At 56.7% G+C, this 13388-nt stretch overlaps 1 protein-coding gene across 4 annotated transcripts; it reads left to right on the top strand.

Annotated features, from left to right (window-relative positions):
• The first annotated feature begins 2363 nt into the window (after window positions 1-2363).
• On the top strand, window positions 2364-12925 carry LOC123355447 (veficolin-1-like). Of its 4 annotated transcripts, none has more exons than XM_044997934.1 (8): window positions 2365-2537; window positions 4872-5012; window positions 5966-6019; window positions 6438-6473; window positions 7703-7836; window positions 8959-9088; window positions 9801-9935; window positions 11828-12925. In XM_044997934.1, the coding sequence occupies exons 1-8, from the start codon at window positions 2435-2437 to the stop codon at window positions 12073-12075; spliced, it is 981 nt and encodes a 326-aa protein (XP_044853869.1). In that variant the 5' UTR covers window positions 2365-2434; the 3' UTR covers window positions 12076-12925. The 4 variants fall into 4 exon arrangements, with proteins under 4 accessions (XP_044853871.1, XP_044853869.1, XP_044853872.1 ...); XM_044997935.1 differs by having other exon boundaries at window positions 2368-2537; window positions 7709-7836; XM_044997936.1 differs by lacking the exon at window positions 6438-6473 and having other exon boundaries at window positions 2364-2537.
• The last annotated feature ends 463 nt before the right edge of the window (window positions 12926-13388 follow it).

Below are 13388 nucleotides of genomic sequence, written 5' to 3'. Positions count from 1 at the left end.
GGTGCATGCACAGGTGAGCAAAACAAAAGGCAGCCAGGCTGTGGGCCAGTTGCCACTGCTCTTGGAAAAACAGAGAAATTCAGTGTTTGTTCAGTGGGAACAGACAGTCAGGGATCCGCCCCAGCCTGGCTGTACAGGGGTGTTGCAATCATATCAATGGAGTAAAATGAGAACAAAAACAGCAGGAGGCACCTAGAAGGAGGAAGTGGGGAGTGCACAGGGTTTTCCCAGCGCATCCGTGGGCAGGTCACAGCTTAGCACCAGTGACAGCTGTTGTACAGTGGTAATGGGGCAGAAGCTTGGGCATCTACTCCCACCTCTGCCACTGACGCATGCCAGGACTCTGCATAAACCACATCAGCACCCCAGGCCTCAGTTTACCCATCTGTAAATTGGAGCTTACAGCAGATGAGATTTCTCAAGCTTGGTTAATGTTCCCAGTGGGGCTCTCTGGCTGGAGCAATAGATACTGTGCTGGCTTGGAGGAGAAGTAGCTGCAGTGGGAGCCAGCTGCCTACTCTGGTTTTGTTTCAGACCCTCCGGCAGGGCGTGAAGGGGCAGCAGGGGGATTTTGATCCACGTCGGAGGCGGTGATGCTTTTCCCGGGCCAGAAGCCGCTCTGAGATGCTCTTTCATTTTCTTCGGAGAGGCTGCTTGTGAGCAGGCGCCCTCGAGTCACTGTCGCTTTTCCTGGAACGAAAGCGAACGGGCACAGTTGACCGTTCGCCTCTGCAGCAGGTGAGCCCTGGGGAGAAGGGCAGCACTACCCATGGCTCCTAGACAAGCTTCTCCTGCCGGCACTGACACCTCGAGGAAGGGGACGGCACCGGAACCTTGGAAGGAGGCTGCTGACGTGGGCCTGATTCTGATCCCCCTTGCATGGGCTTTGCACCGGTGTCACTCCAGGGACTTTAATGGAGCGGGCTCATGATTTACGCTGCTGGGACCAAGAGCAAGATGAAAGCCTGCTCCCCTCCGGCCCCAGATGGGGCTGCCTCGGTTGTGCCAGAGGGCAGCTAAAGACCCCTCCACACTGTGAGCTAAGGCAACCCCCCCGCCCCCCCTGATTCCCCACCAACTGGCTGGTGCCATTTCCTCCCCGGCAGCTCCTCCTCCCGCCTCCCTCTGTTCTGGAAGCTCAGTCCTGGTGCAGCATCAATAACCCCCCGAAGCCCCCAGCGCAGCAGAACTCCGCAGGGAGGGGAATGATCCCCGAAGCTGAAGGGCTCCTTACGCTCCCGCCGCCATCACTGGAGAGGTGTGAACCCGAAGCCACATCCTGTCAGGCTGGGAGCTCGGCTGAGAGTACAGCTCCTAGCACACTCCAGGCTGTGTCAGTGCTTGACCAGACTTCAAGGAAACCCAGGTGCTGCAAGCGGGGTGGGGTTAGTGGTGTTGTGGTTGCTGCTCTTCCCTTTGCCTTGGTGCTGAGCCAGTCACCTGGGGTCCTGGATCTACGTGGTAATTCCATGTCCCATGGCACTTTCTGCAGGGGTAGGGGCGTTAAGCCTGGTGTTCTGACCCATTTCCAGTTTGCTCCCCTAAAATATTCCTTGGCATGTCAGTTGGACATGAGATTTCCTTTACTTCCTGTCCTAAACTGCACTGTAGATTGTTCTGCACTGTTAAACAGCCACCACGTTCCACCCCAGAAGTGGCTGCATGGGCTGCGTGAAGGGACGCCTGTCTATGTGGTTTGCCAAGGCCAAGGCTGTAGTGAAAGGTTCTTTACAAGTTCCAGATGTTAGACAGATGCTGTCCTAACATGTTAGAAATGTAATACTAACACCCCCCGGTGAACCGTCCTTTTCACAGCAGCCTTGAGAGGGAGGGAGGCAGGAAAGCAGGTGTTGCCCATTTCGCAGATGGGGAAAGAGGGATGCCCAAGGCCTCTGAGTGAGTCAGTGGCAGAGCCAAGATTAGCATTCAGGTGCTCTGGGGCACCCAGTCCTGACCTCATTCCTGCGAGCCAGGCTGCCTTTCAAACAGGAACGAACTTACCAACCACCAGAATGCAGCCACCTCTGGGGTGGAGTGCAGCAGCCGCTCAACAGCATGATCAGCGCCACATTAATAGCTCAGGACAGGAAGTTCAGAAGAACCCTCCAGCTGCCTGAAACAGCAGAGGGGATTTAGCTGGGCCGAAAGCGCAAACAGAGGCTCACTGATAGCGAGATATCACATACCGCCCGCCCGTGGGCATGCGTTTGGCTCCAGGAAGTAAGCCTTATCCGTAGCTATCAGGAACCGCTGAGCCCAACTCTTGCGCCACAGGCTCATTGAGAAAGGCTGGCCCCTGGGCAGAACAGGCCTTACGCAACACAGGGGGTTGGCTGTCCTACGGTCTCCTAGCCAGGAAAGGCAGCTGCGTATATAAGGGCCGAGCAGTCCCGGATCACAGAGGCATCCCGAGGGGTAACGGCGTGGGGACAAGATGAAGTCTTGCATGGGCCTTCTCCTCGCCCTGGCATTCCTGACGGCTGCCCCGGGCCCCAGGGCAGGCTTTGCCCAGGAGACAGAGTCCGGCTGCTGTGCACGTGAGTAGCTGGGGTGCTGAATCCAGGGCAGAGCTGAGAGCCCGCGGCTCCCATTGACGTCAGTGGGGGCAGGGGGTACTCAGCACCCTTGGGGATCCCTTTGTGGGGTTTTGTTCTACAAACTGGGGACCACACTCAGTCCAACGCTCATGGGCTCCGGCAGGGAGCAGGCTCTGAGGAGGAGCCGCAGCGGGACATTGTCGGGGCAGCCGCATCTCTGAGGAGCTCCCCTGCCCTGAAAGGGGAGGCAAAGCCCCTTGGAGTCCATAGAAAGGACCAGACCCGAGAGGGGTTTGGATCAGAATAATGGTAAGGAGGTGGGGAGCCCCATGGGTGGGGGAAGCAGGAGGAGACACCTGCAGCCCCATGGGTGGGGGAAGGTGGGGAGAGACACCCACAGCCCCAGTGGTGGGGGCGGGCGGGGGAGCTGACTGAAGCAATCCCAACCTTAGCTGGAGCAGAGGTTCATGCATGGCTGGGTTTAGCAGGGCTCACCTCCATGTCAGGCTCTCAGGTAACCCCGTGGGCTGGGTTCCCTATTGCTGGTGCCGAGAAGCTAGGAAACCCGGAGATAGGGTGACCAGACAGCAAATGTGAAAAATCGGGATGGGGGTGGGGGGGTAACAGGAGCCTATATAATAAAAAAGACCCCAAAATTGGGCCTGTCCCTATAAAATCAGGACATCTGGTCACCCTACCTGGGGGGATGGGCTCTGCCTGGGGAGCGCAGAGACGCTGCCCAGGAAGTAATTCCTTGGAGCGATGTGTGGGGGACGTTTTGCACTTGATAGCAAGGAACCGAGGAGTGAACCCAGAGGTTAAGTGTCCTGTCTAGAAAGTACAGGGTGACCAGACAGCAAGTGTGAAAAATCGGGATGGGGTGGGGGGTAATAGGAGCCTATATAAGAAAAAGGCCCCAAAATCGGGACTGTCCCTATAAAATCGGGACATCTGGTCACCCTAAGAAAGTATCAGTTGTGGTCACTGTGGTCTGACAGGCAGAGGATGAAGCAGGGCATCAGGACCATTCCAGCTCTAGCCTCCAACTCTCTGTGTGGCCCTGGACAAGTCACTGAATCATTCCGTGCCTCAGTTTCCCCATCTGCCAAATGTGGCTAATGATACGTCTCTCCCTGAAGTCAGACACCAGCCTCATCCTCCTCGGCCTGTCTCCCTTCTCCTCAACACTTGCCCATCCCCACCGCCCCACGGATTCAAGGAGCACAGATACATTGATCATGTCACCAGGTGACAGCAACCCAGCCATGTTTGTCCTGCTTCTCACTCCCCCCTCCCCCGCCACCACACACACACTCACTCCCTCTTAGTCTGGTTAGGACCTTGGCCTGTTCTATACTGTTAAATATTGCTTGGGAACCCACTGGGGCAGGGAACGTCTCATTACTTGGTTGGAGAGGTGCCTAGAACGTCTTTGGGGGCTCAGAAAATAGCCAGAGGTGCTGTGATGAGCCCATCCCCACTTTCCAGCCAGCTCCAGCTCTCTCCCCTCCCCCAGTACAGGCTTTAATTATTACTTTAAACTTCCTAACATTTAACATGGGCAGACTGTCACCCAACCCCACCCCCGCTTCTCAATATCACTGTCCATATCAGATGAGCCGGGTGATATCTAGGGGTGAAAGCACAGGGTGGGAGTCAGAAGAACTAGGATTGATTCCTGGCTGCACCGCCGGTTTGCTGTGTCATCTGGTGCCAGGCACTTAGCCGCCGTGTGCCTCAGTTTCCCCAATCTGCACGCTGGGGGTTCAGGTTTAATTTATCCACATTTGCCAAGTGCTTTTTGACCCTCCGGTCGGGGGATGTTTAATTCTAGTCTTACTGGGTGGGGGAGGGGGGCGAATCTCACCCTTGGCCTCCTGACCAAGCTGCTTCCTTCCAGTCGCCATGGCCAACTACGTCCCTGAGCCAATGAGGGCAGAGACCTGGGCAGACTCCCCAGCCCTGACAGTTCAGTTTGGCTCTTCATGCTTCCTGCCAAATCCCAGTGTCACGTCCTCCTCGTGCATGGGAGGTCGCAGGGCTGCGGTACCAGATACGGACGGGCAGCGGGCTACAGCGCTTCCATTATGGAGAGAGACAAGAGGGGAGTTCCCTGTAAGATACTCGCCTACGCGCCCAGGTCTGCTGGGTACCAGCCCAGGTTACATCCAGTGGCTCAATGTGATCCTGCAGTTTCAGCATCCCCCCCACCCCCCAAAGCCTTTCCCCTGGTCCCTTCCTGGCCCCATGCTGTGCTGTTATCGCTACCTTCAGGACACCACCACACTGCGTGCCTGCTCTCCTCACTCCAGCCTGCTTCTCTGCCTCTTTCAGAGCTGAAGGAATTTTCCCAGTGCGGAGCGGACAAGAAGATCTTTTTCCAGGGCCAGCCAGGGATCCCGGGAATGCCAGGCATGCCGGGGACAAACGGCCTGCCTGGCGCTAAAGGAGATCCAGGCCCTCAAGGGCCTCCAGGTGAGAGGACGCTGTCAGAACTCGGCAATCACAGCCTCAATATAAAGCAGGCCAGACAGACAGACAAAGGGACGGGCAGACTCCGTGTGAATGCTTGGCACTAACTCACCAGACAGGCAGGGCACGAGCTCAGAGAGGCTGGGGAGCAGGGTGCCAAGGAGGAGAATGGAGAGCAGATCACCACCTCATGGGAAGTCAGCAGGACACTGCTTTGAGGAAGCTCACAGCCCTAGCGCTCTGCGCCAGAACAGAGAGCTCCTCAGGGACACACACCGGGGAGGCTGAGCGGCTGGACTGAGGAGCCCAGCAGGCCTGGCCAAGGAAAGCAGCTTTTAGATTGGGGTTATATTTCGGCGTGGGCAGGAAAGTTTCAGACAGGTTTGCCGAATCCAGGTTTGAGTTCTGCAGGGCGGTCTGCGCTCTCAGGCTTGTGTTACTATTAACATGGATCATGTGTATTAGAATAGGTCAGAGCAGGAGGGGGCTGGGGGCTGTCCCTGCCCCCAAGAGCCTACACTGTGCCTGGACCAGAGAGGCAGTGGTAGGATAATGTGCAGCAGAAATGTCAGAGCTGGCGAGGAGCCTGTGCCCAGCAGATCTTGGCTGGTCGTCTCTGCCACTAAAGCGCTGACACAATATCCCTTCCGTGAGCGAGTGAACCACGAACACAGAGACTAGCTGGTATTTTTTCTAGCACGGATACCTCCGTCCACCGGGAATTGGACTGAGCTGCTCATTCATTTCACCCGAGCCAATAAATGGTACCTGCCAGGGCTGGATTTGAACCCAGGACCTAGAAGGAAAAGGCTCCGTGTCCCCTTAGAAATCCCCATCCAGTCTGCTCCTCACCCCCAGCTCCCCGGCCGCATCGCCTGGCTCTTGTAGGCTGTTATAGGTAGCGCTAAAGGCACAATAAAGGGAACCAGGTCCATGCCTCTGCTCTCTTTCTCCAGGCGAGAAGGGCTCCCCTGGGGCAATGGGGAAGGCTGGACCCAAAGGAGACAAAGGTAACTTCAATGGGACTCTGTGAGGGGAGGACGGGATGCAGGATCGGGCCCCTCGGGAGGCCTCACCGCTCTGTCTCCTGGCTGCACCCTGCTGACTCTCTTGACACATCTAGACTCTTGCCTGCAAACAGGTCTAAGTGCTGCATTCCCAGGGCTAGTCACCTTCCCCGCCTCTGCTCTGGAGAAGAGACGTTGTCACTACCCTACATGGGGAGAAGGACTAACAGCTGGGGGTGAAAGCCTGGCCTCACCCGAGGTCCCCACGGCTGTTAGCACCCCCTGCAAGGCCCTTTCACCCCTCCAAGGTGACATTTGAGAGCCACCCTTCTCCAGAGCATGCAGCAACCTCTGCCCTCCCCTCACTGGCCAGCTGCCGGGTGCACCCATCTCACCAATGGCTGTCTCTCTCTTCCCTCAGGAGAAGCCAGCAGTTCTGCCAGCTCTCAGCAGCAAGGTACACGCCTTCCCTCAGCCTCAAACCCTACCCTCGCGCACCAACACGGCTGCGAACACACAGATGCCACAGGCCATCCACAGGGATCGAACCCGAGACCTCCCACACCAAAAGCACAGGCTGCTACCACCCCAGCTAAGGGAGTAACTCCATTAGCTGCAATTTAATAGCATGAAGTGAAGCCACCAACCAAGTGAGAGTCCGGCCTCCCCCAAACAACGTCCCAAGGCCCCACCAAACACAGCTGCCCCAGCTAAGACCATTTTCCTTCTTTTCTCTAGCATCAGAGACCCAGAGCACCATTAAACCCCAGTTAAGGCCCCTCAAATGCATCTACCATCAGCTCCAGCATGAAACAGCCAGGCAGCAGCTATCATTCCTCACCCCACCCTCACCACCTGCAGTTCTGATTTCACCCTCAGGTGTTTATTTAGTCCAGCTGGAGAGAACCGTCCCAGCTACTGTATATCCCAGCCCCTCACGGCCAGGGATTAGCTCTGAGTTACAGCCGGGCGACTGCCTTTTCTATGAAAAATGCAGCTTCGGGGACACCAAGTGTTCCCAGAATTGTTGTTGCTTTTGCCAAATTGTTTCAGTCAAAACCAAAAACCAGCCCCCCCCCATGTCATTTTGACTCTTTCTAAAGGAACGCTCGGATTTTTCGGTTCACACGGCCGTTTCTGTTTCCAGATTTCCTTTCGTTTTACTCAGAACAGCCAAACGTTTCAAAATGGTCCAACTCTAAACACGGGACCAACACGGCCTCAACAACGCAGCATCAAATCCAAACAAACCTTCTGTTCAACCCAAACCGAACATTTCTTGGACTTTTCGATTTGCCAAAAAGTTTCTGACATGTTTCCATTTTCAGTCAGTGAACAGAAAAATCAGTTGCCCAGCACTGAAAGTCCCTGACCGGGGTGTGTTTATCAGTCAGCCAGCAGATGGCTGTGAAAGCCAATGTCAGTCATTCTTCCCACAGGCACCACATAAGACCCCTCAGTGGAAGGGCAGCTGTTTGCTGTTCACTGAGATGATCTGAAGGACTCACTGGGAGATCCCCCCACAGCTCCAGCGGCAGGATTGGGTCCTGCCCAGCTCCCCAGGTCATCCAAGACAGAGTGGCTGGTGCTCTGAGACCCCCACCCCCATCCCAACCCCTGTGTTGGATCGGACATTGCTAACTGCCTTGGCCATAACGAACTCACCCAGCTGGTGTTTCTCCCGAGGGGCAGGTGCCAGGAACTGCAAGGAGCTGCTGGAGCAGGGTGAGGGGCTGAGCGGCTGGTACACCATCCGGCCCGAACCGGGGAGAACGCTGACCGTCTTCTGTGACATGGAAACGGATGGCGGGGGCTGGCTGGTGAGTCCTTCTAGCCCTCAAGCAGGGCAGGGAGCAGGGGATGCAGGAGGAAATACACCTCCCCACACATGCCTCCACCTACTTGGTGTTACCACCCCACCCCCCCATTGCACAGAGTGGGTCTGTGGCCAGTCCACATACCAGGTTGAAGACTCTGCTGCAGGTCCCGGTTAGGGGAGTTCAGGCCAGATTTTCAGAAGAGCTCGTCTCTCATGTAGGCACCAGGTAGCCAGTCTTGCCAAATTGCTCAGCGCCTTGGCTGGTGGGGGGGCTGAGACTCCCCAGAGTTCCCACCAGAGCCCAGGCCATGTTCTTTATAACATCCTCCCGCTGTTTGCAGTGCACAACGGGCTCTCCAGACAGAACAAACAAGGTGGGGGGGGGGAGCCTTGTCTCCCTCTTTCCCTTGCCAGGGAAGGGGATCAGAGAGCAGAGAGATGGCCTGTCTTTCCAGCAGTCTTTCTGCAGCCAGCCCCTTTGGGCCTTATCAGCTGTCTTCAGTTAAGGTCTCACTCCAGCTTGGGGCACCTCGTTTGACAGCTGGTTCATGCAACTACAGGGGCAGCGAGGCCAGAGCCTGCCTCCCGCTTGGCTGATCTGTCTGCATGGTCAGCACTCTCGGGGGCATAGCAGCCTTCGCCCTGGTCACCACCCCTTCCAGGGCCCTGTTTTCCCTTTCTAAGCTCCCACCCGCCTCCTCCAGGCAGAGCAAACCTTACAGATGCGCCTCATTAAGGGCTGAACAAGCCCAGGAGAGCTCATTAGTCTCCTTTCCCCCAGAGCAAGGGTGAGCTCCCTGCCCCCCTCCCAGCTACTCAGTGCTTTGAAACGCTGGTTGTTAACGATGCTATAAGAGCCGCTGGGTGCTAGTCCTTTGCCTCAAGCCATGGAGCCCCGTGTCTGTAGTGAGGGAAGTCTAGGGGCCAGTCCCAGCTGGTGCCCCTTGGCGGTAGGCACCACGTAAGACCCTTCAGTGGGGAGATGGCTGTTCGCTGAGATCCTCTGAAGGGTGGACATTGGACTCACTGGGAGACTCCCCTGCAGCTTCAGCAGCAGGATTGGGTCCTGCCCAGCTCCCCAGGGCTTGCTGAGTTTGGGCGTCACCTGCCCCTTGCCTTCCAGGTGTTCCAGCGGCGCCAGGACGGCTCGGTGGATTTCTATCGGGGCTGGGAGGCCTACAAGAGAGGGTTTGGGAACCAAGCATCGGAGTTCTGGCTGGGCAACCACAACATCCACCTTCTCACCAGCACCGGTAAGGAGACTTCTCGCCACCCAGCTGAGAAGGGAGCAGCAGGGGAAGGCCAGACTGAGGCGTAAAATCACTGACTTTAGCAGAGCAACCCCAGATCTACACCAGCATAGCAGGGATCTGGCCCGGGGAGTTAACACTGACTTTTCCTGATCAGCTTTGAAACCAACGCAGCAACTTGCTCGCTGCTGCCCATGCAGCCAGTTCAGCTTGGCTGTAAGTGCAAACACAGCACGTACCCTTCTGAGCACCCCCTCCTCCTGGGACAGGCCGCTACCAAATCCCCCTCTGGAAAGGAGAGAAGTCCAGGCTGGAACGGCTTGTCTGCCCCTGAGTTTAAAGGGCCAGCTGGCCGCAAAGCATGCTGGGGAGGGTTCCTAGAAAGGGTTAACCCCAAACAGAGCTCGGTGGTAGCTAGTGAGCTCCAAAAGGAGCTGGCTCAGAGCTGGTGTGATCATGAAAATCCGGAGCCTTTTCAGACACGGGTGCTTCCTGGGCTTGGTTCCCCACCATGGCATCACGGCCCCTAGCCCCTCCTGTACTCCCACCTCCACCTCCTCCGGGGTTTCCCATCCTTGTGTCCCCAGGCTGCCCCTAACCTGCAGGGGGACTGCATCTTCCCATGGTGATTCTAGCTCCTGCCTTGGACTGGGGCCATGGCCGCTCTCTCCAGCAATGCTGGGACTTTGATGCCTTGCTCTCCTTTTGACATCAGGGACCTACCAGCTGCGGATTGAGGCCAGGGACTTCAATGAGTCCAGCACGTTTGCCAAGTACAGCAGCTTCAAGATGCTGAGCGAAAGGGAAAACTACACGCTCGCCTTGGGCTCCTACTTGGATGGCACCATGGGTGAGTTACTGAGCGATTTCCACTTGGGCCTGCCTGCCGCTGCAAGGTGAGCGGGGGCCAGCTGGCGGCACCCCCTTTGCTATTACCTGAGCAGAGCCTGGCAGCTGTGCCACAGCATCTCAGCTCGCGCTAGCGACTTTAACCTCTAATGCAGGGTTGAGGCCCTCAGACCAGTGGCCTCTCTGGTGGCGGAGCCCAGCTCTTCAGACGGGGAAGGCTGAGTTGCATGAGGCTAGCTAGTCACCAAGGGGAAGCCTTTCCCTGGCGTAAGACTGGAGTAAGGCCTGCTGAGGATCTGTCCTCGAGCCTGCAGTCGTCCCAAGACACAATGTCAGAGCATTAGGGACAAGGGTAACCGAGCAAGTCACAGAAAAAGCAATCGCAGCCGCCCCACCAGACCGTGGGAGAGGAGCAGTAACAGCTGTCGGGCAGAAGGGGCTGCTACAGGCCTGAGGTGCATTTGCAGGGCTGGCTGGGGGAGCCCAGCCCTGGAGGAAGAGGAGGAGGGTCCCTGCAGGTCAGGCTCCCATTAGCAAAGCTGGGTGGGGGAACCACTGTCGCTGGATCCTGTCCGTGCCCTCCCTTCCCCTCGCCTCCATGACCGTTGGCGAAACTGGACGAAGTCGAGGGCGCAGCGTCGGTTTCTCAGGGCCACGGCGGGTAACGCCCACACTGCAGCTGCGAATCCCGGCTCGGGAGGATGTACAGACGCCAACTCCGCTCAAGCTCGCGCGCTAAAAACCGCCGTGTGGCCGCAGCTGCTGGAGCTGGCCTCCGGATGCCGCCCCACCGGGGTACATACTCGGCATGTGGCCTGAGCCACTGGCTGGGCTGCCGTGGCCACACGGCTACTTCTAGTGTGCGACCTCGAGCAAAGCCAGCGTGCCTCTACCTGTGCCGGGAATCTCAGCACCCAGCTGCCGTGCAGACACCCCCTAAGAGTTTGGAAGCTACCGACTGGATTTCTCAATCACAGGGATACCTGGTGGGCCCAGCACCTTCCCCACCTGGCTGGGGGAGACGCCTCAAGTGGGGATAGGCTGCTGGGGGGTTATCACATAGGAAAGCCACCACTGTGATTCCCAAGGATAAAATACCAGCTGTGCGAGGTGGGGAGGCAGGGCTAGGATTCCTCAGCCCTCCATTGTGACTCTGTTAGCACCAGTGAAGAGCCCCAGCCTGCCCCCACCGGAGCCCCTGCGTGTCCACACACCAGGTCTAGCTGGGACGGGGTCTGCAGGAGCAGCCCCCCTCCCCACTGCATGTCCACAGTGCCTCAGCCCAGACCTGGAGGGACCAGCCCTAGGGGTGGGAAGGCAGCCCAGTGTCCACAGGCCGCTCAGGCCTTGGCTTCTCTGCTGAGAGTTTCCAACTAGAACTGGGGGAGGAAGGGGAATTTCTAGGTGACTATCTGGAAAACGTAGCAAAATTCATCTAGTAAATGTTATTGGGCCGGTGCTAGTTCCAGCCAGGGTGTGAGTGGGGCTGGGGGCTCCAGTGGGGTATGGGCACCGCCTGTCTCCTGTGACCCACCAAACTCATTTCACACCAGGGGGAGGACTACAGGACTCGGGCCTTATTCTCCGTTGTCCCTGCACCTCGGGTCAGTGTTTACACCAAACCACTGCCGGATCAGACCGGTGTGAGTCTTTGCACAAGTGTGAATGACTGTGCAAGGTGGAAATCGGGGCCCCATACGTGATACTGCCTATGAATGAATAATAATATGCAAAGAGACGGGCGGGATTTGAACCGGTGACCTAGAGGCAAGGCTCTTTGTTACGACTCCAGCTGGGGAAAGCCTTTGCCCTCACACGAAGGCCGGGAGTTTGGCATGGAATGAAGATGCCGCAGGCCAAGCCCTGTGTGAATTTCCCTTCTTCCCTTTGCAGGAGATTCTCTCTCAGGCCACAACCGGCTGGGGTTCTCCACGTGGGACAAAGACCACGACACCTTTGGGGGCAGCTGTGCCGTCCTCTACAAAGGCGGCTGGTGGTATGGGCAGTGCCACTCCTCCAACCTCAACGGGCTGTACCTCAAAGGTGAACACAGCTCCTATGCCAACGGGATCAACTGGTCCACCGGGAAGGGGCACCACTACTCTTACAAATACGTGGACATGAAAATACGGCCCCAGTAGGCAGCCTCTCTCTCGGGGCTCTACTGATGCTACAGGGAACCTTCCCCAGGGACCTACTGACTGAACAGCCCTTCTGTGCGGCTAGTAAATGGGGAACTTGCCATTAGCTGGGATCTCGCGTGCTGCTGTGGTACTGCAGCCTGCAATTCAGTCTCCTGTCCAGGCGCTAGTCCTGCAGGCGGGATCCCCCAGGGGCTAAAGCAGGAGAGCACACCCCCCTACACAGCTCCTTCATTTCCTTGGAGGGACCAATGAGCGCTCTACCTACCTAACCCCCTGCTTGTCCTGCTCTAAGAAAGATGAGCTGGGAGTCAGGACTTCTGGCCTCTTTTCCCACTGATCTGCTGCCCCCCTCTCTGCCTCAGTTTCCCCCCTGCTGTAAAATGCAGGTGAGAATATTGGCCCATCTCACAGCTCAATATAATACATAAAGGGCTCTGAGATCCTAGGGTGGGGGGTTGCTACAGAAATGCAGTGTTACTTTCTTAAAGACGGCCCATGCAGAAAAGTAATTCCCTCTGAGTCGAGCTGTACTCTGGCTGAAGGCCAAGCTATTGCAGCGAAGGCCCTTTTGAGAACCCCAAGCTGGTATTTTACCATCTCCATTAGCCAGTTTTCAGCAGGGCTCGGCCTCCACCGTTGGGGTCAGATTTTCAGGAGGCCTCCATGCAAAGTCTGGCCATATGAATTGCAGAGGGAGCAGCTGATATCTCAAGGGTCTGGCCCCCGTGGAAGGTGTTTAGAGCTTGAGAACTGACCCAACCAGCCTGAGCCCCATGGTGATTTGCGGATAAGTTGGTATTTCTCTTCTCTTATTCTTTGGAAAATAAAGCACCTACGATGTTTAGAACACGTTTTCACCCAAAGCTTTATTCGGTCCTTCTGCACAAGATTTGGGGATTGAGACCCAGCCTGGTTTACATTAGGTAAGCCTGCACCTTGTCTCTACGTGGCACTGCTCAGGCCAGGAGGAAAAAAAAGAGCCATGAAAGCCTTTTCCAGCCTCTCTGGGTTCTAGGGTCCCGAACGCAGAACGGGCGAGGAATCTCCCTAGAGAATCTCTTGCTATAAGCACCCCAATGCACATGCAGAATAAGAACGAAAGGATGAACGCCATCGAACTGGCTGTGTCTTAAACCCCAACCGCATCTCAGATCATTTTACGAGAGAAAAATGTGACGACAGGCGTCACATCATTCGTTGTAGCGTCTACGAGCCCCAGCCAGGTGCCATGACCCTGCCGTGCCAGGCACTGTACAAAAAAACAAAAGACAGTCCCTGTCCTCAGGGGTTTACAATCTACGTTTAAGACA

This window comes from Mauremys mutica, chromosome 23 (assembly GCF_020497125.1).
Source record: "Mauremys mutica isolate MM-2020 ecotype Southern chromosome 23, ASM2049712v1, whole genome shotgun sequence".
Classification (NCBI taxonomy): Eukaryota; Metazoa; Chordata; order Testudines; family Geoemydidae; genus Mauremys; species Mauremys mutica.
The sequence above is the reverse complement of the archived record's forward strand: the minus strand, read 5'-3'. Positions and strand labels throughout refer to the sequence as shown.

Coding starts and splice junctions, on each gene's coding strand:
- LOC123355447 (XM_044997934.1), top strand. CDS start 2,435: ATGAAGTCTTGCATGGGCCTTCTCCTCGCCCTGGCATTCCTGACGGCT. Junction 6,020..6,437: donor TGGACCCAAAGGAGACAAAG/GTAACTTCAATG, acceptor CTCTTCCCTCAG/GAGAAGCCAGCAGTTCTGCC. Junction 6,474..7,702: donor TGCCAGCTCTCAGCAGCAAG/GTACACGCCTTC, acceptor GTTTCTCCCGAG/GGGCAGGTGCCAGGAACTGC.